The 21,428-nt window shown below is 37.8% G+C and overlaps 1 protein-coding gene across 2 annotated transcripts; it reads left to right on the top strand.

Moving 5' to 3' along the window:
• Positions 1–10,330: 10,330 nt before the first annotated feature.
• LOC143852763 (putative receptor-like protein kinase At5g18500) lies at positions 10,331–18,361 on the top strand. Of its 2 annotated transcripts, none has more exons than XM_077362354.1 (8): positions 10,331–10,464; positions 11,898–12,575; positions 12,700–12,804; positions 13,115–13,237; positions 13,457–13,627; positions 13,786–13,915; positions 16,354–16,566; positions 17,948–18,361. In XM_077362354.1, the coding sequence occupies exons 2-8, from the start codon at positions 11,914–11,916 to the stop codon at positions 18,080–18,082; spliced, it is 1,539 nt and encodes a 512-aa protein (XP_077218469.1). In that variant the 5' UTR covers positions 10,331–10,464; positions 11,898–11,913; the 3' UTR covers positions 18,083–18,361. The 2 variants fall into 2 exon arrangements, with proteins under 2 accessions (XP_077218469.1, XP_077218467.1); XM_077362352.1 differs by lacking the exon at positions 10,331–10,464 and adding an exon at positions 10,546–11,146.
• The last annotated feature ends 3,067 nt before the right edge of the window (positions 18,362–21,428 follow it).

Genomic DNA, 21,428 nt, shown 5'->3' with positions numbered 1-21,428 from the left:
GGGTTTGAAATTTCGAAATTTCGGACCGAAATTCCCAAATTTCTGAAATTTCGGCCCAAAATTTTGTAACAATCTTTTTATTAAAAAAATGCCATTAAAACGAAATTAAGACCGAAATTCCCAAAAATTGGTAATTGGCGAAATTTGGAATTTCGTAGAATTTCGGTTTCGGTCCCCTCGGTCGAAATTTAAAACCATGGTCAGGCCTAGGGAAGAAAAGGGCACGAATACATCAGTTCCCCTCATAATATATAGCAGAAGGCATTTCGTGGATGGGCTCTTGCATGAGAAAGCAGCCACCTCAAATGAATTAAATGAATAAGACAAAATCTGTTGAAAAGTGAGCCTATGTGGCTGCTCTCTCATGCAACAGCCGATCCGCGAAATGCCTTATGCAATAGTCCCTAGCAAATCACTTTTACAATTAAGTCTCTAAATATAAGGGCCTCCTTGGAAGTCAGATATACCAAAATTGAAAATTGGTACTTACTTGCAGATATGATAAATTGTATTAATGTTTTTATCTTTTTTTTGTTTGCGTCCTGTACTATTGGGTGTGGTCCATCTCGGTCCTCCCTCTTTCTTTTTATTGTTTCATTAATATTATTGATTGTCATTTAAAAAAAATGATAATTTTAAGGACTTCATGTCCGCACTACCATATTTTGAAAATGGCACTACTCACTTTGTTTTACATTTTTCTGATTGAATTTAGACAACTACTTGGGTGAAATTATATGGTGTTTTTGTGTTCATGCGCATAATGGGGTACGGCATGGGTGACGCTGTTGATATTTGATCCAACGATGCCTTTGAAAATGTCGGATGTCGTTGGATCAAATATCAAAGTCGAGTTTGATTACATGCAAAAATGCATGCGCAGACACCATTAGAAGAACTCACTTCTTGATTACCGTAACAGTGCGCCCCTTTTCATCACTTGGGACAACAAGCTACCATGTATCTATGACTGCGTAGGGGCTGATGTACTTCACATTTGAAGGAATGAAGTGACCTGATTACCACCTACAATGCACCTGGGTGTACCAAGTGATGAAAAGGGGCGCATTTATCATTTCCCTTAAAAGGGCAGAGAGCAAAGCGAGTAGTGCCATTATCAAAATACGGTAGTGCGTATGTCAGTCACATAATTTTAATATAATCTTATCTGCAAATGAAACATTACATCTTCTTTGGAAACTGTTAACCATATCATTTAGAGGATCGGAAGACATTTTTCTTAAAAAAAAACATGGCATAATATAGGTTTGACGGGTGCGCAAAAAGACATGAGAAAGAGTGTGTAGTTGAGGAAGGTGAATATAACTTATGAAATAATGATAAAAAAAAAACATGGGCCTGTTTGATTTTAGGATGTATATAGCCCCCAATAAGGTCTATTCTTTAATAAATCTTGATTCCGTATGTGTCTAATAGCTATCTTGAGCATAACTTATACCAAGTTGTGACTTTCACATGGGGGCATTTCATTGCTGGATAAACTGAAATTATCTAATCATGAATAAGACCCTGTCCCGGATTACCTGTTTTCATGAATAGCTTGTTTTTTGTTTGTCAGACTTTATTTTCTATCATGGAATTATTTTTGTCTGCCATTTGTTCCATAATGTACTGCGAACGAATAAATTATCTGGTTCAATGATAAAGTGAAGGGTGTAGTTGCAACTTGCAAGAGCCCAATAGTAAGGGTGCCCCCATTAGATCCATGTCACTCACCGCAACAAGAGCAACCTACGTCATAAAATGACCAAAATACTCATGTATCAAACAATATGATCAAAGTGCCCTCAACACTATATTAAGATGTGTAGGGAACTTAACCGGATATAACTCACCCCTAAAAGCTAGCTATTAGAGGGAGGGTGCCCATTCCCTTATAACCCATCCACATGTTTTACCGATGTGGGACTGTTTGCTTTTGTGTGGAGCCCCAACAAGATGGATGGATGATAACATGCAATATCTATGGAGATTTGCGGATTTGATAGATGAGATCCAGACGATAACCATGTCCAGAATCAGCATGTTCGACGTTCTGCGAATGGTGAAGCAGATTGTCTGGCCAGTGAGGGAGTTAATCGGGCATCCTTGATCAGAAGATAAAACTGCCATAGTGACCCAGTTTTATCTTCTTGTTATGTTTTATTCCTCTAGATCCGCTTGATCTTGGGGTTGTTTCTTATCTAATAAAGATCTTGTCATTTTTAAAAAGAAGAAGAAGAAGAAGAAGAGAGGCATGGTCTATTCACTAGGGAATGTTTAGCACCCCTTTATTACATAACTGGATCTCATTCTCACCTTTGGTTGGAGATTGTTTTTTTCTAATAGAGCCTATGTTGGTTATCAAACGGCTCAAAAGTGTCACCAATCATCCAATCCTAACGTCCAATAATATGAATGCTAGAAGCCTAGATCCTATAGACATGAATTTGGGGCCATTGAGATCTATGCTGGGTCCATCAGATGGGCCAAACCAATCAAAGATGGGATTCACTATGCTATATTCTGTGCGCATGATACATGTAATGGGAGCCCTTTCAAACTTGCCAATGACACTTGGGTTTGTCTTCCCTTCTAGTGGCAATTGGTATCATGTGTATCTGTTAAATTTTATTAAATAATCTCTCTCTATATACTAATTAAAAGTTTCAATCAACCATCTTAAGTGTTTTTAATAAAGCCATTCAATCCCTTTCAAATTTTCTTTTGTCGGGCCAATGGGGAATCTTCAACCAAAGAAATGGGAAACCAATTCCCTGGCTTCAAGGAAATCTCACAAACCCCTTCAGAGATGAGAAACATCTCATGGGAAGGTAAGATGTGTCTATCTCCAAAAAAAAAACGAAAAAAGAAAAAAAAAAGAGCCTAACAAAAACACATGTTCAAACAGGTATTGGGTTTCTTCTATACTCAAGTTTTGTAGGTAGGATCTCAGCTGAAACCCATGAAATTCCCCTGATACATTTTGAAATGAACTGGGCATTGCATGGTTGTGATAAAAAGGGTAAAGTACTATATGGATGTTTAAGACACAAATAAGAAAAGAAAATGTTAAAATAATAAGGCAACGGATGACCCACTTGGAGTTTGTGCCTAATCCCAAATTCCCAATTAAGGCCTAATGGGGCTGTTCACTATGGAGATAGTGGGGATATCATGTCTGGGTTTATTTTATCCTTGGATAGGCTTGCTATCCTCCGTCAAGAACGACCCCCATACAAGCAGGGCAGCCAATCCCAGGGGTTTATATAAGAAAATTAGCCAAGCAGGGTAGCCGAACAGTTTATCCAAGGATTTCTATCTCCATGGAGAGCAGCCCTTATTAGAATTATGACTAATCCCAAATTAAGACATAATTGGAGAGCATTGAGATATTTGAATTGTTTGAGGTGACTCAATCTCCTAATCTCCTATTACTAGAGTATTGGGGGTGAACATTACTCCCTTAGAAAATCAGAATTAAACTATTAGCAAATCAGTTCCGGTGCCACGATAGCAAAAGAGCAATTCAAACTTCAAACTTCATATAAAGACATGAGTTTTAATAGATACTGAGTTATGGTTATGGTGAATTTTGTGAATTTGTGAGCATAGTTACAAAGATCATATTCCAGAAAAAATAGTCAAAGAAAATATGATAAATTACGAAAAATGTTTGGAACGAGTCTCAAAAAAAAAAAAAAAGATTCGTCGAGTTACAAAGATCATATTCAGGCGATGAAACTGTTTTAGGGTTTTGTGAAGTACTTATATTTTCGGGTTATGAGAGAAAGCTTGTAACCCTAATATCATAAATAATGAAAAATCTTCTCATCTCAACCTTTGACATAGGCACAATGCCGAACCGCGTAAATCGTATTTTGTTCCTTGTTTTTGTTTTATATATTTTTTTTTTACTGAGAGGAAGTCTAAACTGAAGGGAGCCCTTGCAAAAAAAAAGGGGTGAAAGGGCTCCCCCATTGGATGCACATCAACATCATGTTTGACTTTTCAGCTGTTATTAATGCATGATGGTGCATGATGGTGATGTGCAGCCAATATGAGAGCCCTTTCACCTCTTTTTTGCTAGGGCTCCCTTCAGTCTAGAATTCCTCTTTTACTGATGCCCTTGTTTGATCCACATTTACATTTACAATGCGAGAAATTTGAAGTATTCATGGTATTTTTTAAATTAAAATGAGGAATAAAAAATTCAAGATTCTTTCATGAACGTTTCAATTATTCAGATAATTTTGTAACTCTGTTCGTGCGCAAAACTTATTTTATATCATTAGTATGAGAATCCTCGGCCTCGAGGGCACAAGTACGCACACGCGCACACATAAGCATTCATGTGAAATACTGAAGACCTCCACCAGGAAGCACACTTTCTATAGAAAAATGAGTATGGAAGGAGGTCAGGAGTTTCATAGCCTGAAGCTTGTCTTCCCCTAACTTCCATATCAAAGAATGATTCCAATTCAAAGAAATGAAAAACATAGATTAATTGAATTATAGACAGTAGATCAATAAAATACAGCAGGGAAGGAAATGTATTTGGTAGCATCAGATTGAATTTGAGGTGTATGTCTGGGGTTGGCGTCCATGGAGAGACAACAATTCATATGCAAGTACCTTGATTTCATCCTGAATTGAAACTGGGACCCACTTGGGTTTTTGCTCTAGAACCACAAAACAAGTGGGACCCCTTTGTAGAGAACAAAAACATGAGAGGACTCTATTATCTACGTGCATTATTTTTAATAATTTGATTGGTAGCTAGGACTTTATTTATTTAATCCATGTTATATTACTTTAAAGTAATGAAAGTGTCATCATTTGATTTTGACCTTGGTTTGTTAGGGGCTCCTTTTCTAATACCAAAAGACTCTTGAATGCCGACCAACCTCAATAATAAGCTTTTCTTGAGGTTTTAATATACTGTAAATCCTTGGGGGAGAAGAGACAAAAGAGTATTCTGATAATCCAGATTAACTCCTTTTGTGTCCTTTTCTTTCAGCAACAAGGCCTTAGAAACATCACAAATCCCAGCAGCCCATTTAGTAATTTGATTATTTTATAAGTTTTGGAGAACCATATGAGGATGAGGAAGCAAAAGAAGAAGGTAGGTTGACGACATGTTAACATTTCTTATGAGGTCGCAAAAGGAAAAGGTAGATTGAAGCATTCTTTCAACACTTAAGTGCATTTTAATATTTCTTATTTCATTGTAATTTCCATTATTTTTCCATTGGGCAGTGATAAATCGACTCCCAAATATCTTAAATCGACCCCCATGTGTCTATCTAATGGAAGAGGGGAGTGATAAATCGACCCCCATATATCTTAAATCGACTCCCCATGTGTACCTATTTCACATTCCAAGGGAGAGGATCCGGTCCTGTTCCCAAGTAAGGTTAAGAAAATTTATTTTGGATATTCACCACTGGAATAGAAACCCTCGGATAGGCAGTTCCTAGGATTGGCTATTCTGCCTGGATTAGTTCATTTTGAAATTATATTGTCGTTGTTTATCAATTTGGATATGGTAATTGTAGTTGATATTGGCACCCACTTGTCTTGTTACTATCCATCCCTCTCATTTACCTAGAAAATTTTCCTTTGCTCCTACAACTAATAATTAGTTGTACAACAGATGAAAACAAAATTTATAAAAAAAGAAGAAGAAGAAGAAAGGACTGCAAGGGACCACCTTTAATGGAGACTTTTGAGATCACTTATTTGGATGCTCCCACATGGGTAGAAAGAAACCATTGGATAACTTGTTCTTGGGATTAGCTATTCCACTTGATAACAAATCTATCTAGGGATAAAATAATCCCCCACTTGCTATCCTCATGGTAAACAGCCTTATTGTAGCTTAGCTGGTATTGCCAATCACTTGTCTATTCAGTTTGAATTTATCCATTGCTCCCCCTACAACTAATAATTAACTGTAACAAGTACTAACAACCGAAAACAAAATTTATGAAAAAGACTGCAAGTACAAATAATGTGAGTGGCAATAGCCCTTTCCTCACTCCTATTCATATTTAATTATAAGAGTAATTTTATGAAGGCATATTCACAATATTTTTGACATATAATCCAATCTAACAAGCCAAAAATATAGAACCTCAGGGCATGTTTGGCAACCACAAAAAAAGAAAAAAAAAATCATGGAATATTTTTTTACCCAGGTAAGAGAGGGGAAGAGTCAGAGGAAGTGATGGGGTTGGAAATCATAGAAAAAAAAAACCATGTTTATAGTAGTTTTTTCCCCTTGTTTTCAGCCCCATTTCATTGGGTTGCCCATTCACACCAAAATGAGATGAAGAGAGGTATCGACCATATCCACAAATCGACGGTTAAGATTGTCTAAAGCAGGAGATTTTCAGTATAGCCCAATTACTAGGTGAGAATTCCATATCCCGAAGTACTACTAAATTACCTCATTTTAAGCTAAGCCAGTAAGTTAAACAAGTGAAGCCCCACACGAGCCATGCCGCAGGTGGCTAACATGAACATCTAGCGCCGACTAGTGGGACCCAACATGCGTACTTCTAGTTCTAGTAGTAAAGCCGGTGGCTAACATCTTGCGCCGACCAGTGACCCCACTAAGCCGGCGGCTAACGTTCGGCGCCAATCACGAATCATATCTTCTCGGTTTCACACTTTCAATTTTTACTATCTGTTCCCTTTTCTCAGACACCTCTCTGAGAGTCCTATGGGTAATGATATTTCCACGCCCCCTGTTTTTGGTTTGCCTCTTCACGCAAAGTAAAGAAAAAGACAAATAATAAAGATTAAAGAGTCAAAAGGCCAGGCATTTCAGGAATGAAAGTAGTAACTAGTTAAGAAGTAACAAAAAGAAGTGGTGAAGATATCATTTCCCTAGTTCTATATGGCCATGTGGGACGCATTTTATGTATGTGAAAAAGGGCAAAGGGTAAATAATAATGGTAGGGGATGAACTATTATGAGAGTTTAGTGAGACTCAGATTTAGTCGACCATCTTTGATGGACCCAACATTACAGATTTTGGTACCCTGAAACCCAATGTAAACAAGGAATCCTAAGCATCCCGTTAAGATCATGTTGATGTGTTGTACATTTTTCTAATAATGTATTCTAATACGTGAATAAAGGAAAGCACAACTCATGTTGTTAGACATGGGTTCTTATGGGGGGAAGGGGTAGGTGAAATCAGGACCGTTGATCTTGTAGAAGATCACAAGATAGACTACAAAAATCAACAGTTGATCTTTCCTTGGTGGAACCTAAAGCGAGACTTGTTAGATCAAGAGCCTACAACAGTCCGATTCAATGTGTTCTCAACCATATTTGGCTGCACTTATGGTTGCCAACCGGATTAACGGACCTGATCACTGATCACATAAACAAGGCAGAAGTTGGGCTCAATAAGTATCTTTGAAGAAAAGATTAAAAATGACTTTATTTTTTCCATTTTCCTTACCTTAATGTTCAGATTAAAGGGATCAAAAGACTTGAATAAGCCAGAAGAAGTGTGCCTGAAAAGAGGAGAGTAGGGTCAACCCTAGGCCAACTTGTTCAACCTGATTTCAACTCTTGTTGGGTTGGGAACAGCCAACCCGATTTAATTTCAAGTTGGGTTAGGGTTGAGGCATTGGACAACTCGACCTCCTTCTCCTTTATTCATCGTGGTTTTCAAAAGGAAAATGATATCAGCACACCCATATTTTGATATTTTTCACAAACCATCATGTCATTTAGTATTAAATTTCCCAAAAAGCTATCGCGAGCCAATTAAAAGAATGAAAGACAGCTGGGTTTGTGCTGATAACATTTCCTTTTTCAAAATCTTACCTCCATGATTTCTTTTATTTATTTATTTTTTTCTTTGTTTACCCAGGCCAACCCAACCCGATTCAGAAAATTGGGCTAGGGTTGCAAGATTTAGAGATGGGTTGGGTAGGGATTGACCCTTATCGACCCAAGGCTTGCTAGGGTTGGGGTAATGCCACCTCAGGTTGGGCTAGGAATGGCTTCAACACGACCCGACCCTGCCCGAGTTGCACCCCTGGAAACATGAATTTAAGACCAAGAAAATTACTTGTTTGAGCATCTAAACATGTTTCTACCTTTTTCTTATTAGCATAATTATGTCAGTTAAAGGCTCAAGACCCTAAGCTAATAATAGTATTATGGTTCAATTTTTTAACTATGGAAATTAATAAAAACAAGCACAATCGTTTATATTCACTAAAATTTAAAAAAAGAAAAGAAAAGAAAAGAAACTCCCTTTCTTTCAACCAGAGGGGGTGACCTCTCTGAAAGCGCTCCTGCTTATGACCTTCCTTAGAAGGCAGGCGAAACTGTTGTTTACGAAAAAAGCAAGGTATTTTTGAGTTTGAAGCATAGTTACAAAATTCTACGAATTTTTATCCCCCATTATAAACTTTAAAAAATCTTCTCTATTAAAAAATTCTTAGATTTAATGAACTAAGAGAATGAATTACACAAAAACTTGAAAAATAATTCATCATTTTCTCATTGGTAAATCTTATGAGAATACCCACCAAAAAAGATCTTAAGAGAAATTCAAAAAAAATTGAATAAGACAATGTATTGAAAATGCATCCTAATCTAACAAACTCATGCACTAACCCCACCTTTCATTGCTCCTAATGTAGCAAACGTGTGCAATTAATCACACTTCCATATATTTTGTTGTGCCATATTTAAAGTAATAAGTATTTGTAGTGGATATATGTGGTGTAAATGAAGGAAAACGCGCTTCTCTGTTCTGGATTTTTTCAAATCGCCCTCCCTTTTTAACTTGATTTGACATCAAAAAGCGTTAAAGTTGCTCGCGCATAATCTGCCCCGCGCCGGGGCGCGTTGTGATGGGGTGAAAAAATCATCTCCTTTGTTTTTAAGTCTCATGATATAAGGATTTAGGCCAATCTAATAAAAGCATCTAATTCCGAAAGTGCTCAATTTTCTTCATTTCCATATCTTGCAATATGCATGGATGAAAGAAAAATATCACCAAGGCATCGGTGCAAAGCAGTGTTTCAAAAGTCGGAATCCTACGGAACTCCGCGAAGGCCAAAGGGAGTCGACTCTAGCGAGTCAATGATTGACATAATTATAACTCGAGCGAGTCAGATTGACTTGTATGCTAAAATGTGGACTCGGATAAGAACTCGGCTAATAGAAAAAAGAGTCAACTCAGATATATTGACGTTTAAAAACACAACCCGATTAATTAAGCAAAATTACTGAATTTAAAATATTCTTTAGATGGATTATTGACATGAACGGTAATATAATTCCTTGCTTAAAAATTTCCTAAAATAATTAATTTTAAGAGTACAGAAATGAGTGATGATATTTTCACCCCCTGACTACGCATGCGCCACTCTTTTTTACATGATTTGACGTCAAAAAGCGTTAAAGTTGCCCACTGTTCACATCAAATCACCGTTATAACGGGGGGGGGGGGCATGCGTACAGGGGTGAAAATATCATCTCCATTTCTTTTCCCTATTTGGTTCTTTTATACCTAGTTAATTCATTTAGGGAAATACTATCAGCACTACTGTATTTTGATAAGGGCACTCCTCACTTTATTAAAAGTACGGTATGGCCCGCACCATAGGATATGATTGAAACCGTCCATTCGATGGGCCACAGCCTAAATAGGTTGCGCCCCAAAAATTATTTCTATAGGTTGATCCTAACCCTCCGAACCCTCTTAACCCTCTATAGATAGGATCTATAGAGGGTTCGGAGGGTTAGGATCAACCTATGTAAATGATTTTTGGGGCACAACATATTTAGGCTGTGGCCCATCTAATAGACGGTTTGGACCATCCTATGGTGCGGGCCATGCTGTACTTTTGATAAAGTGAGGAGTGCCCTCATAATATCAACCGTGAATAGTTTATGTCGCAAATATCTTCATCACTGGATGATCTCAGCCCTTCAATTTGTAGCCTATAAAATGAACGACTAAGGATCCTAAATCGCAAAGTGACCATACCATAGTGTTAAGATGGTACATGATCCATCCATTGTAATAATGCCCAACAAATGGACGGTTTGGATCAACAAACTCATGGACTCTACCTATATTTTAGCTTCCTGTTTTAGCCGGCATTTTTCCGCATGGACAGCATTTACTGTCTTAACTCAAAACAAAGATTTTCCTTATCCAAAAGAAAGACGGGTGTATCTACCAAAAAAGGGCGTAAATATTATTTTCCTTGTATCCTTTTTTTGATAAGTTCACCCCGTTTTGTTTTAGAGATGGTCCTTTTTTTAAGTTCAATTAAAAAATGGAGTATCTTTTGCCTGATTGACTTCATTCTCTTCAGTTTACTGACATTAATAGTGAATACCCTTCATCATAATCATCCATTTACAGTAATGGTGGGGCAATCTCTGTAATACCCAGGAAGAAGGAAGGCTATTTAGGTAATTTCAAGAATCTAGTATCCAGTCTGTTCTTTGACTATCAATCCAGTTTGATTACATTCTCCTGAATCACTGATTACTACTGTTTTTCATCATCATTATTGATTTTCTTTCATGTTTGACCCCAAAAAAACAAACAAAAAAACAAAAAAAAATCCATTTTTCTGATAAACAGTCATCTTCAAAACACATTTTTAAAGTAATGAAGAAGAACCCAAGGAGCCTTCTATTTCTATGCTTCTCTTTTACTGTTTCTGAGGCATTTCATCACCTACCACTGATAACTCCATCCCTTCTTATTAGTCCTCTCCACCATCCCACAATTCCATGTCCCAATACTCTTTGAAAATCCCTTCAGACACAAGAGAGGATTTTTTAGTGTTAGGGTTGTCATCAAGGGGGTGTAAGAAAGGTCAGTTTGAGCTTAGATTCAACAAAACTTTTGCCCTACAACAACAACCCAGAAAGGGATCCTTCTCAACTACCTGGGTTTTTTTGGTGCTTTTTTTGAGAATGGAGTTTGTTGGGTTCTGTTGGGTTGGATTCATCTCAAAGTGGGTTGGGTCTGTTTGATCAGAGATCTAGGGTTTAGTTTTTCTACCCTTCTCTTCTTTTTACTGAGGAGAGGTGAAGGGATTTTAGAGATCTGGGGATTGGAGACTCTTTGGGAATCATATCACAGGTATGAGAAAGAAACAACTCATAAATCTATTAAGATGGGATAAAAGCATTTGTTTTGTTTTGTCTTTTTTCTTTTTAACAGAGATGGGAAATGAGAAGCAAAATGGAAATGATGTAAAATTTTTCCTTTAGTGTAATTTTCATTTTTATTCCTTTTGGTGAGATTGGAAATGTGTCTTTAGTTGTTTATGTTGGTGTGAGGAATAGTTTCCTTAAATTGAACATTTAGATTTTGTTTTGATGTTTCTTAACTAGAATTATTTCTTATATTGTTTTTTCTGTCTGAGTTTGGAACTGGGTATTTCTTGTTTTTGTTGGTCTGAGAAAGCAAGTGAGAAATGGAACCCTTATTTCCCTGTTTCTATTGTGTTCTTTCTTCATGAGATTTCAAATGGGATCTGTTTGTTTATGTTTCTGTGGTGGTGGAATTGTCTGTTAGGACTCTATTTCGACTTTCTAAGCTTCCTGCATTTTGATTAATTTGTTATCGTTCTTGCACATATTGTGGTCGCCCTTTTGTTTTTGAAACTCCTCTCTTTTGTTGGATTTGAGGCAGCAAGTAGGGGACACTTTTTTTTTATTTGGTCATGATAGGATATGGTTTTCCCTATTTGGGGAAACTCTCACTTTTGAGAAGAGTATTAAAAGATGAGTAGTAATTATGCATCTTGAATTTTTCCTGTTTAAATTTTTTGGGGTACTCAAAATTTCAATTTTCTCGTTTTTGTGTTTTTTGTTTTGGGCTTCTCCAGCCTCCAGGACAGGAAAATGAGCTCTCTTAATGATCAGCTATCCCAAAAAACAGGTGTTTTTGGTCTTAAGGTCTGGGTTTTACTTGGGATAGGTGTTGGAGTCTTCATCGTATCTATCCTTTGTGTGCTATCGATATGCCTTACTGCTCGGAGGAAATCAAAAAGAGCGTCGGAGAAGCTTCCCCTCACCCGAATCCCACCAGTTTCAAAGGAAATAAAAGAGGTGAGGGTAGAGCAAGTATCATCTAATGACTTTGTTCCTCGTGATGGGATTCTCCTCACCATTCATGACAAATCCAATGACAGAGAATCAGATAAGGTTATGGTCCATTTGGGCATGAGTCAAATGAAAAACGGTAATAATAGCAGTCAGTCAGGTTCATTTCATCACATGGATAAAGATGGTGGGTCCCAATCAGGTGAAGAAGGAAGTTCAGGGACAGTTACAGTGTACAGACCATCTTCTTCGAATCCTATAACTGCCCCTTCACCTCTGACAGGCTTGCCAGAATTCTCTCACCTTGGTTGGGGTCATTGGTTTACATTGAGGGACTTGGAACTCTCAACCAATCGTTTTTCAAAGGAAAATGTCCTTGGGGAGGGTGGCTATGGGGTTGTTTACCGTGGCCATCTGATCAATGGAACTCCTGTAGCTGTTAAAAAGCTCCTCAACAATCTGTAAGTTCGCGTGACCCTAATCCACATACACTTCTCTTCTTAATGCTTGCATTTTGCTGCATGTTCTTCTTGCTTATGCCATTCCTTCTTTTTTTTCCGTGAACCTTTGGTTGCTTTTCACTAGAGGCCAAGCTGAGAAGGAATTTAGAGTGGAAGTTGAAGCTATTGGCCATGTCCGCCACAAAAATTTAGTTCGACTCCTTGGGTACTGCGTGGAAGGCACCCACAGGTACTCTTCTGTCAACTTGTTGGAGTTTTTTTGCTGGTAATGTCTGTGGGTTTCTTCATGTGAACTTATCGACCACAATCCTTCAATTGATGTATTGTTATTATGCGTCGCCAAATTCCATCAATCCATGAGAAGATGGTGGTTGTTTCTTGTGATTAATGGCCACTTAGTTGTTTAAACTGAAGGCTTTAGTAGTACAAGATAAAGAGTCTCTTGAACAAAATGATTTTATTATAATCTTTAAAATTTAACATGAGGTGAGTGGCCAGTTTTCTTAGCTTTTTGCACTGACTATGTAAAAATACTTCAGGATGCTAGTTTATGAGTATGTCAACAACGGAAATTTAGAGCAATGGCTTCATGGGGCTATGCGTCAGCGGGGATTTCTTACTTGGGAGGCTCGAATTAAGGTTCTCCTAGGCACTGCTAAAGCGTAAGTCTGTTGATGAATTCTTAATTTGTGACATCCTTTTCTTATGCTCCTTGGTTATGATCTTATGATTCTGGTAATTACATTTAATTAGTTATACCAGATTTTCTTTCTATGTTAACGAATTTAGTTCTCAGCTACATTGGTCAATTAATAGTTTCTCAGACCCTAAATTCTACTTTGTTCCGCATTTCGGTTAAAAATATGCTAAATGGCTTGCAGCCTTGCCTATTTGCACGAAGCAATTGAGCCAAAAGTGGTGCATCGTGACATAAAATCCAGCAATATATTGATTGATGACGATTTCAATGCCAAGGTGTCCGATTTTGGACTGGCCAAGCTGCTGGGAGCTGGAAAAAGCCATATCACAACTCGAGTGATGGGGACTTTTGGGTAATCTACAATCTTTTAAATCTGTGATGTTATTTACTTCTGTTATCTTTATTTACGTTTTCTTTTATTAATTGCTGGAAGTTGGACTTAATCAAGACATTATCAATGGGAATTGGATTATCACATTCTTTTCATCTATTCTTCTTTGTATTGTTCAGATATGTGGCACCGGAATATGCAAATACCGGACTTTTGAATGAGAAGAGTGATATTTACAGCTTCGGGGTTGTTATATTAGAGACAATTACCGGTAGAGATCCTGTGGACTATAGTCGCCCTTCACAGGAGGTATTGAAAAACTGAATTCTTAGTACAGTTTGTGGAGATGACTAAACGCTGTGTTATTGTATTCAATAATAAATAGTAGATGCTTCAGTTCTTGGCTACTGTTCTAAATTCTTTTCCTTTTTGCTCAGTAAGTTAGGATTTGCCAAACCCAAACCAGTTTTCATTACAAGGGAGTCACAAGTAATTCATATAACCTTCACCTCGGTGGGATACATACTCATTATTGATAATTCTTAAATCCATGCACTCACTCTCAGATTCATTAAACAATTTGGTCCTTTTCCTCTTCTCCTGGCATCTACGAAATTTTCATCTATAATTGATGTAAGCTTTCTCTGTTATCAAAGTTTCTATGATAGGACACTGGGTTTGTTTTTGTCCATTTTATCAGCAGTTAAAATTCCTACAATCTTCTATTCCAACAGGGTCTCAAAATTTCTGCTTTCCATCCTTACTATAGGAGATTTTTGTTGCTCCTGTAGGAAGGCCATTGCTGGTGTTCTACCCACCTTCTATAACTTTCTGAACTGACTTTTTTCAACCACCTCCAGCCGCCGTTTGGTTTTTCATTTTTCTTGCTTCTTTAGTAATTACAATAAATAGTGTGCCGAGGAAAACAAAAAAATATAACATTGTCAAGTATTGCTTAAAGAGATAAGCCGTAGGGATTACATTTTCTTCAGACATGCAATCCCTACGAACCCTACCGATTCTATAACTGAGTTTGTTTTACTATTAATACGAGGAAACATTAGGTACATTGAAACCAACCAGGTAAAATTAAAAATACTTATTGAGCACATGACTTAAAGAGTTAAGGGGAATGTGGATTGTGGTTTGTCCTTGCTTGCCTCCACTAAAATTCATTTGGATCTAGCACTGGGAGTGTTTCAACATGAAATTTCACATCCTACAAACTATTTAAAGTCCTCCTTTGTTTTCTATGCTCTTTTGTGTAGACTTTTTACTCAAGGATTGACTTATCTTTTACTGTCTAGAGACTCTTTTGCCCGTCTCTTGATCTTAGGTGCCTTATTCAAGAATTGACTGATACTTTTATTGTCTAGACTCTCTTTTGCCCATCTCTTGATCTTTGTTGCCATTTGTGTATTATACAACTTTAAACATTCAGCTTTCAAAGATGCAGAGGTTCTGTCCATCATGATTTCCAATACTAACTATGGTATATATGCATTTCATCATGTGTCATAAACTTTCAACATAGTCAGGAGTATTTGTCTCGGGTCTCGGTAAGGGTATATCTTGGGAGCTTTTAGCTTTTTTTTTTGTTATTTTCGGTTTTATATCGGGAAAAAATCTAGAAAATAAAATATTTAAAATATAAACTTAATGAAAAAATATCGTGAAATTATCACGCTATTTTTTGTGGTTAAAAATAAAAACTATATATATATATATATAGAGAGGAAAATGATTGTGCGCTCGACCGCACCAAGCTTAGGTGCGGTCGAGGGCCCAAAACACATGGGTCCCACATTGTTAGGATGGTCCAAAGCATTCATTTGCATGGCCCCATCATAGATAGGGTGTGTACAAAAAATCAGCTCCGATCATCCTAACCCATCCAAAAATGGAGGGCAAAATGGACAGACACCGTTTGCCACAAATCTGCCCATTTTTGCCCTCAACTTTTGGAGGGGTTAGGATGATCCAATGGAGCTGATTTTTTGTACACACCCTATATATGATGGGGCCTTGCAAATGAATGGTTTTGATCACCACAAAAAGTGTGGGACCCATGTGTTTAAGCCCTCGACCGCACCAAAGCCTAGGTGCGGTCAACCGCACACTCCTTTTCCTCATATATATATATATATATATATATATATATATATTTTTATTTATTTTTATTTTTTTTAAATCTCGGGTTAATTTTGGTTTTTTGTTGTTTTATCAATTTGTCGCAAAAAATCGCAATATTTTGAAAAAATCTGAAATATTTGTGACAATGCTTTCAAGGGCCCAGTTGTGCTAGGGTTTTGCTCACTTGTTCCAATTTTCCTTGACAAACTGCCCTTCTACTACTGCTATTTAACTGTACCTTTAGACTTATTTATCAAAAACTTTTTAGCTTTAGACTAAAATGCAGATCATGTAGTTTTAATATGAATGATAACATCTACATTCAAATGATAGTTAAATGAATAAATAATACAGAATTTTTTCCACATTTCTTGGTTCTGAGCTGGACATTTCTCGCTTTACTTTCAAAATACTCTGACTGGTACTGTCTAAATCATATCATTTCAGGAAATTGTTGGTACTCCATGGCTTCTTTTGTTTTATTGTATAGCCGCTTACTCAGAATTTTGGTTTTGCTTTTTATCTCTTTTGCTCCCCATCACAAATATGCATCACCACACTTCCTGACTGTTCAGTTCTCTTATCTTGTAAATGTCTTGGAGTGATGCTTTCAGGTAAATCTTGTTGATTGGCTCAAAATGATGGTCGGCAATAGACGCTCAGAAGAAGTAGTAGACCCAAATATTGAGACAAAACCATCAACAAGAGCTCTTAAACGAGCACTTTTGACCGCTTTGAGGTGCGTCGATCCGGATTCAGACAAGAGACCAAGGATGAGTCAAGTTGTACGCATGCTTGAATCAGAGGAATATCCCATACCACGCGAGGTTTGGATTCCGATCTTTTCATCTGAGACAATTTCATTATATTCAAATAATCTAGGAGGCTAAGGAATCACCCTAAGATATACATGACCATTTATCGAATGAGACTCAGGTTGAAACCTATGAAACTTTTTTAGAATGACTTGAGTTTTTATCCCTCTCTAATCTTGAAGCGATTGATTAGACTAATCAATGTACATTTTTTTCTCAAAAAAGTACATTTTTTCATTTAAAAAAAAACCAGTACAAACCTTTTTTCATTTACCCAAGAGAGAGAGAGGGCAGTGTTTAAAAACTCAGATGTGGTGCGGAACACAGCCAAGAAAAATCCTTGTCGACTCGGCGCGGACACGGCCAAGAATGCGGTTGACACGGTCATAACTTGGGAGAGTAAAAGGAGTTTTTATGGACTCTGTAGGGCAAAACGCGGAATGCGGATGTGTGCAACGTGGAACGCGGCCAAGAAAAATCCTTGTCGACTCAGGCGAGTTCCTTGTCGTTTCAACGAGTTTTTAAACAGAGAGAGAGAGAGAGAGAGAGAGAGTGTCTGTTTGTCGGTGTGTGCACGCACACATGTGTGTGCACGCACACATGTGTGTGCACATGTGAATATTCATATTCCCTTGTTTGAATAATGGCACTCCTCGTTATTTTACACGTTTCTAATTAGCTATTGAAGACTGTTGCAGTTTCCAGTTTAGATAATGGACACTCTGATTATGAAATAGTGAATAGCAAAGAATCCCATGTTCTTAATTATCAGAGTAATAGTTGTCTGCAGCCATTCCGCCACTATTTCCTTGCACTTGGGCCACTGTGTCAACCAACACTTGTTTGTCAAGATTTACTATTTTCTTCAAACTGTGATATACTGATATCCATGTTCTAATCTTCAAGCAATTCAGACCCAAGCTATAGACCAATGAGTGTTTAAAAGCTCATTCTAGGACAAGAATTCGCCCAATGTAATGAGTTTCTCATTGACTCGGGTGAGTCAAAAGGAGTTCTAATTGACTTGTTAGGGCCAAAATCAAGTTAAATCGAGCAAGTCAATTGCTGAGGGGAGTTTTTTAACAGTAAGCCATGGGCATGGGTGCGTAGTGTCAAAATCTGACATGGCTACCGAGTCTCAAATTCGTTAAACCTCAAGAAAAAGGATTCATGGATTCAGCAATAATTGATTAATTCTAAAAGTTTCATAATTTTACATAATAATATGATTATAGCAGGTAAAATCATAAGGTGAACATAAGAAGTGCCTGTTAATTATTTGGAAGGATTGAATATGTTCCACATTTTTTTTGTGATGCTGTCTGTATACCCTTTGATGATTAGTTTCCAACTTTCCATGGAGCCATTTGAGTAAGTTTTTAAAATTTTGCAGGACCGAAGGCACCGACGGACTCAAGCAGGCAGCATGGAGATTGAATCCCAGAGGGAGAACTCTGACACAGATAAAAGTGACAATCCAGATTCGAGGCCGGAGAACCGAAGGGACAGAAGAGCGTCAAACAAGTGAGCCATATAGAAGTGTGGATGATTTCTTACATTCTTTTGACCTTTTACTTTCCTGGGTCTGCCATTAAGGTTGCTGTCACAAGCCAAATTGGGCCTAAATCCAGAGAAAAAACAAGGGGGCAATGTCTGTTTTTCTTTTTCTTTTCTTTTTTCTTTTTGTAGAGGAGTTTGTTTATGTGCATGTATGGTGTTTATGGAGTACCAAAAACATTGTGTGTACATGTCTGTAGCACTTGCTGATTGAAATGTTTTACTATGAAAAGGAGGTTGTTTTGTGATTGCAGTTGAGCAAAAATGAATGCAAGTGCACATACCATTCCAAAAAAAGAAAAGAAAAGAGAATGCATTGCCTTAAGGGGAAGGTTAGAAATTAACGTGACAAGTTCCCCCTCATACAATCTCAAAGCCACTTGAATGAAGAAACGTTTTGGGTTTCTACAAAAAAAACTCTTTTAAGGCTGCCAAAGTTCAAAGCAAATGTTTGTTTTATGTAATTTTTTCTAATGATGTTGAGCTGGGATCAGCTTATACAGGGCTGCTAACTGGATAGAAGTACAACTGTGAGAAGAACATAATGTTTGTAATAGTTTTATACCTGACCCCGCTCATGTCCACCTAATTTTGTAATGATTTGTTGCAACCCGGACCGACTAGCCCCGAACCTAATATCCATTTTTTGTATTTTTCTCTTTTTGCCCTGAGCCCACTGACCCAATTTGAAAAATCAGGTTAGACAGGTTGGGTTTGGGTTGAGAGATTTAAAGGTGGGTTATTTTAGGGCTGACCCTCCTGGACCGAAGGCTGGGGTTGGGTTACGGTTTGCCTCAACCCGGCCCAAGTTGCACCCCTACAAAGTACAAACTCGATACCTGGCGATCCAGATACACAATGAGGCCTTCTCCATGAGCAAAGGGTAATAAAATTCACAAGGCTGGTCCCACCCTCAAAATCTAAATTTCTGAAACTATCCCAAGTGCATGTATCTTTGTTAATAAATTGGCTTCAATGTGAGGCATCGGATGTGGACAGTTTGATTTTTTAAATAATGCCCCTCACTTTTCTCCCTTCTCTCCATAAATTGGTTATTATACATTTGTACTCCATGTTTGGGACTTCCAAGAAACCTTTTATTTTTGGGAAAAGTGCGGATACACTCCCTCAACTTTATGACATTTTCAATGACAACCCTGTCATTAACGACACTCCCTTAGTTTTTAATAATGCCTGTTACCTGAAGGGGTAGACAGGAATGAAGAAATTATCAGGAGGTGTCTTTGATGAATTTTGAATTATATGGTGAAAAGTCAGGGGGTCTACTTCATGGACGGTGAAAAGTCAGGGTTATCGTTGAAAATGTCAGAAAGCTGAGGGGGTGCATCTGTATTTCTCCCTTTATTTTTTGAAGATCTGGGATTTTAACCTAAGAAATAGATTTCCAAAGGCCCTACGATTGATACTTGCACTCCTCCCTGTTATTGTAACTTGCATTTTAGCCCAAAGTAGGAAGACTCCAGGTGAAGGAAGGTCTCTTAAGGCATCCTAAGTCCATATTTGAAGAGAAATAATGATTCAGAGAGACTAAGCTTTATTAAAGAGCATAAAATTACAGTAATGTATCATCAAGCAGAGGTTGCCCAATAAATAATATAGATCCACACACTCAGCTCTTGGAGAGCCTATCTGCAGTACCTCCGCTTTCCTAGGAATATGCCTAATTGGGATTGGGCCCAGCCTAGTATGAGACAGGTTTAAAGAGGAGGAGAGGGGGCGGGGGCGGGGGCCGGGGGGGGGGGGGGGGGGGGGGGCGCTTGGTTAGGTATGGGACTAGGTGGGACCCAGCCTAGCATAACGTGTTTCATCACCACGGGGGCATTTGGTATATGGGTTAGGTGTCTTTAACATTTGATACTAGAGGAACCATCACGTCACATGTTCGAATCATGGAAAAGACTAGAGTAAGAGCCATCAGCATTGGTGGTACCTAACAATTTTTAGGCTAATCAGGAGGAACATACAGTCATGCTCCTGATCCAGCTCTCTAGACTCCAGTCCAACTTATGAGACAAATTTGGGATTGTACTTGCCTTAGCCCTGCTGAGTTGAAAGAAATAAAACTACAAGATTTCTATCAGAATGTAAAGCCAAAGAACAAGCTAAGGCCCTGTTTGGATTTAGATTATGACAATCGATTGTGGGGTCCCCTTTTGAGACAAATTTGGGATTGTACTTGCCGGCCTGCTGAGTAGAAAGAAATCAAACTACAAGACTTCTATCAGAATGTAAAGCCTAAGAACAAGCTAAGGCCCTGTTTGATTTAGATTATGACAACCGATTGTGTGGTCCCCTTACGAGACAAATTTGATATTGTTCTTGCCTTAGGCCTGCTGAGCTGAAAGAAATCAAACTACAAGACTTTCTATCAGAATGTAAAGCCTAAGAACAAGCTAAGGCCCTGTTTGATTTAGATTATGACAACCGATTGTGGAGTCCTCTTATGAGACAAATTTGGGATTGTCATTGCCTAAGGCCTGCTGAGTTGAAAGATATCAAACTACAAGACTTCTATCTGTAAAGCCTAAGAACAAGCTAAGGCCCTGTTTGTTTGAGATTATGACAACCGATTGTGGAGTCCCCAACCAATTATTGGACTGAAAATTGCACTAAATTTGACTCCACAATCGGTTGTCATAATCTAAAACAAACAGGCCCTAAGACAATCGAAGTAGAGATTCTTCAGGTTAATAGAAAACGATTGTGAATGGTTGTTAATAGAAAACAAACAGGCCCAAAAGTGCTTGCAACAAATAGCTTCTTGATGTGATAATCCTTCAAAAACCAACATTTTTTAATGGTAGGTTAACATTATAAAATTCAAACAAAAAATGGAGTAAGGAGAAAGGAAATAAGAAAAATACAAAGGCGAAGAGATAGTCAAACACTGCAAACTTTGTTAACTCTATTGCAGGGCGTTCACCTCATTATTGACTGAGCCATAAAGATGCATTAAGTTTAGTTAATAAAACCCCCTCATTTTGAACCTCTTTTTTCAAAAAAATTTAACAAAATTTCTCCCTGATTTTGATGAGCTACTGACTTTCAAACCCATCCTTCTAGCTTGAAAATTTTCACTTTCATCTGCTTTGCTGACCGTGATCCTAACTAGTGCTGAAAATACACGCTTAACGAGGCCTAAGAGAAATTGTACATACTACACATGATTTACAGAGGGGAGGGGTGCAGATATCATCCACTCAGGAATCTAATCAAATGTGAGCATGGTTTTAAATTTTGGCCAAGACCGAAACCGAAATCGGATATACCCAAAACTACTAGATTTGTTTTCCTCT

Source organism: Tasmannia lanceolata, unplaced genomic scaffold, assembly GCF_043159265.1.
Source record: "Tasmannia lanceolata isolate RefF3 unplaced genomic scaffold, GAP_Taslan_0.1 ptg000019l, whole genome shotgun sequence".
In the NCBI taxonomy this organism is placed as follows: Eukaryota; Viridiplantae; Streptophyta; class Magnoliopsida; order Canellales; family Winteraceae; genus Tasmannia; species Tasmannia lanceolata.
The sequence above is the reverse complement of the archived record's forward strand: the minus strand, read 5'-3'. Positions and strand labels throughout refer to the sequence as shown.

Bases quoted from the DNA above. Each gene is read 5' to 3' on its own strand.
- LOC143852763 (XM_077362354.1), top strand. From the start codon at position 11,914: ATGAGCTCTCTTAATGATCAGCTATCCCAAAAAACAGGTGTTTTTGGT. The intron at 13,628-13,785 runs GTAATCTACAAT...TGTATTGTTCAG, and splicing joins CGAGTGATGGGGACTTTTGG to ATATGTGGCACCGGAATATG. The intron at 16,567-17,947 runs GTTTGGATTCCG...AAAATTTTGCAG, and splicing joins AATATCCCATACCACGCGAG to GACCGAAGGCACCGACGGAC.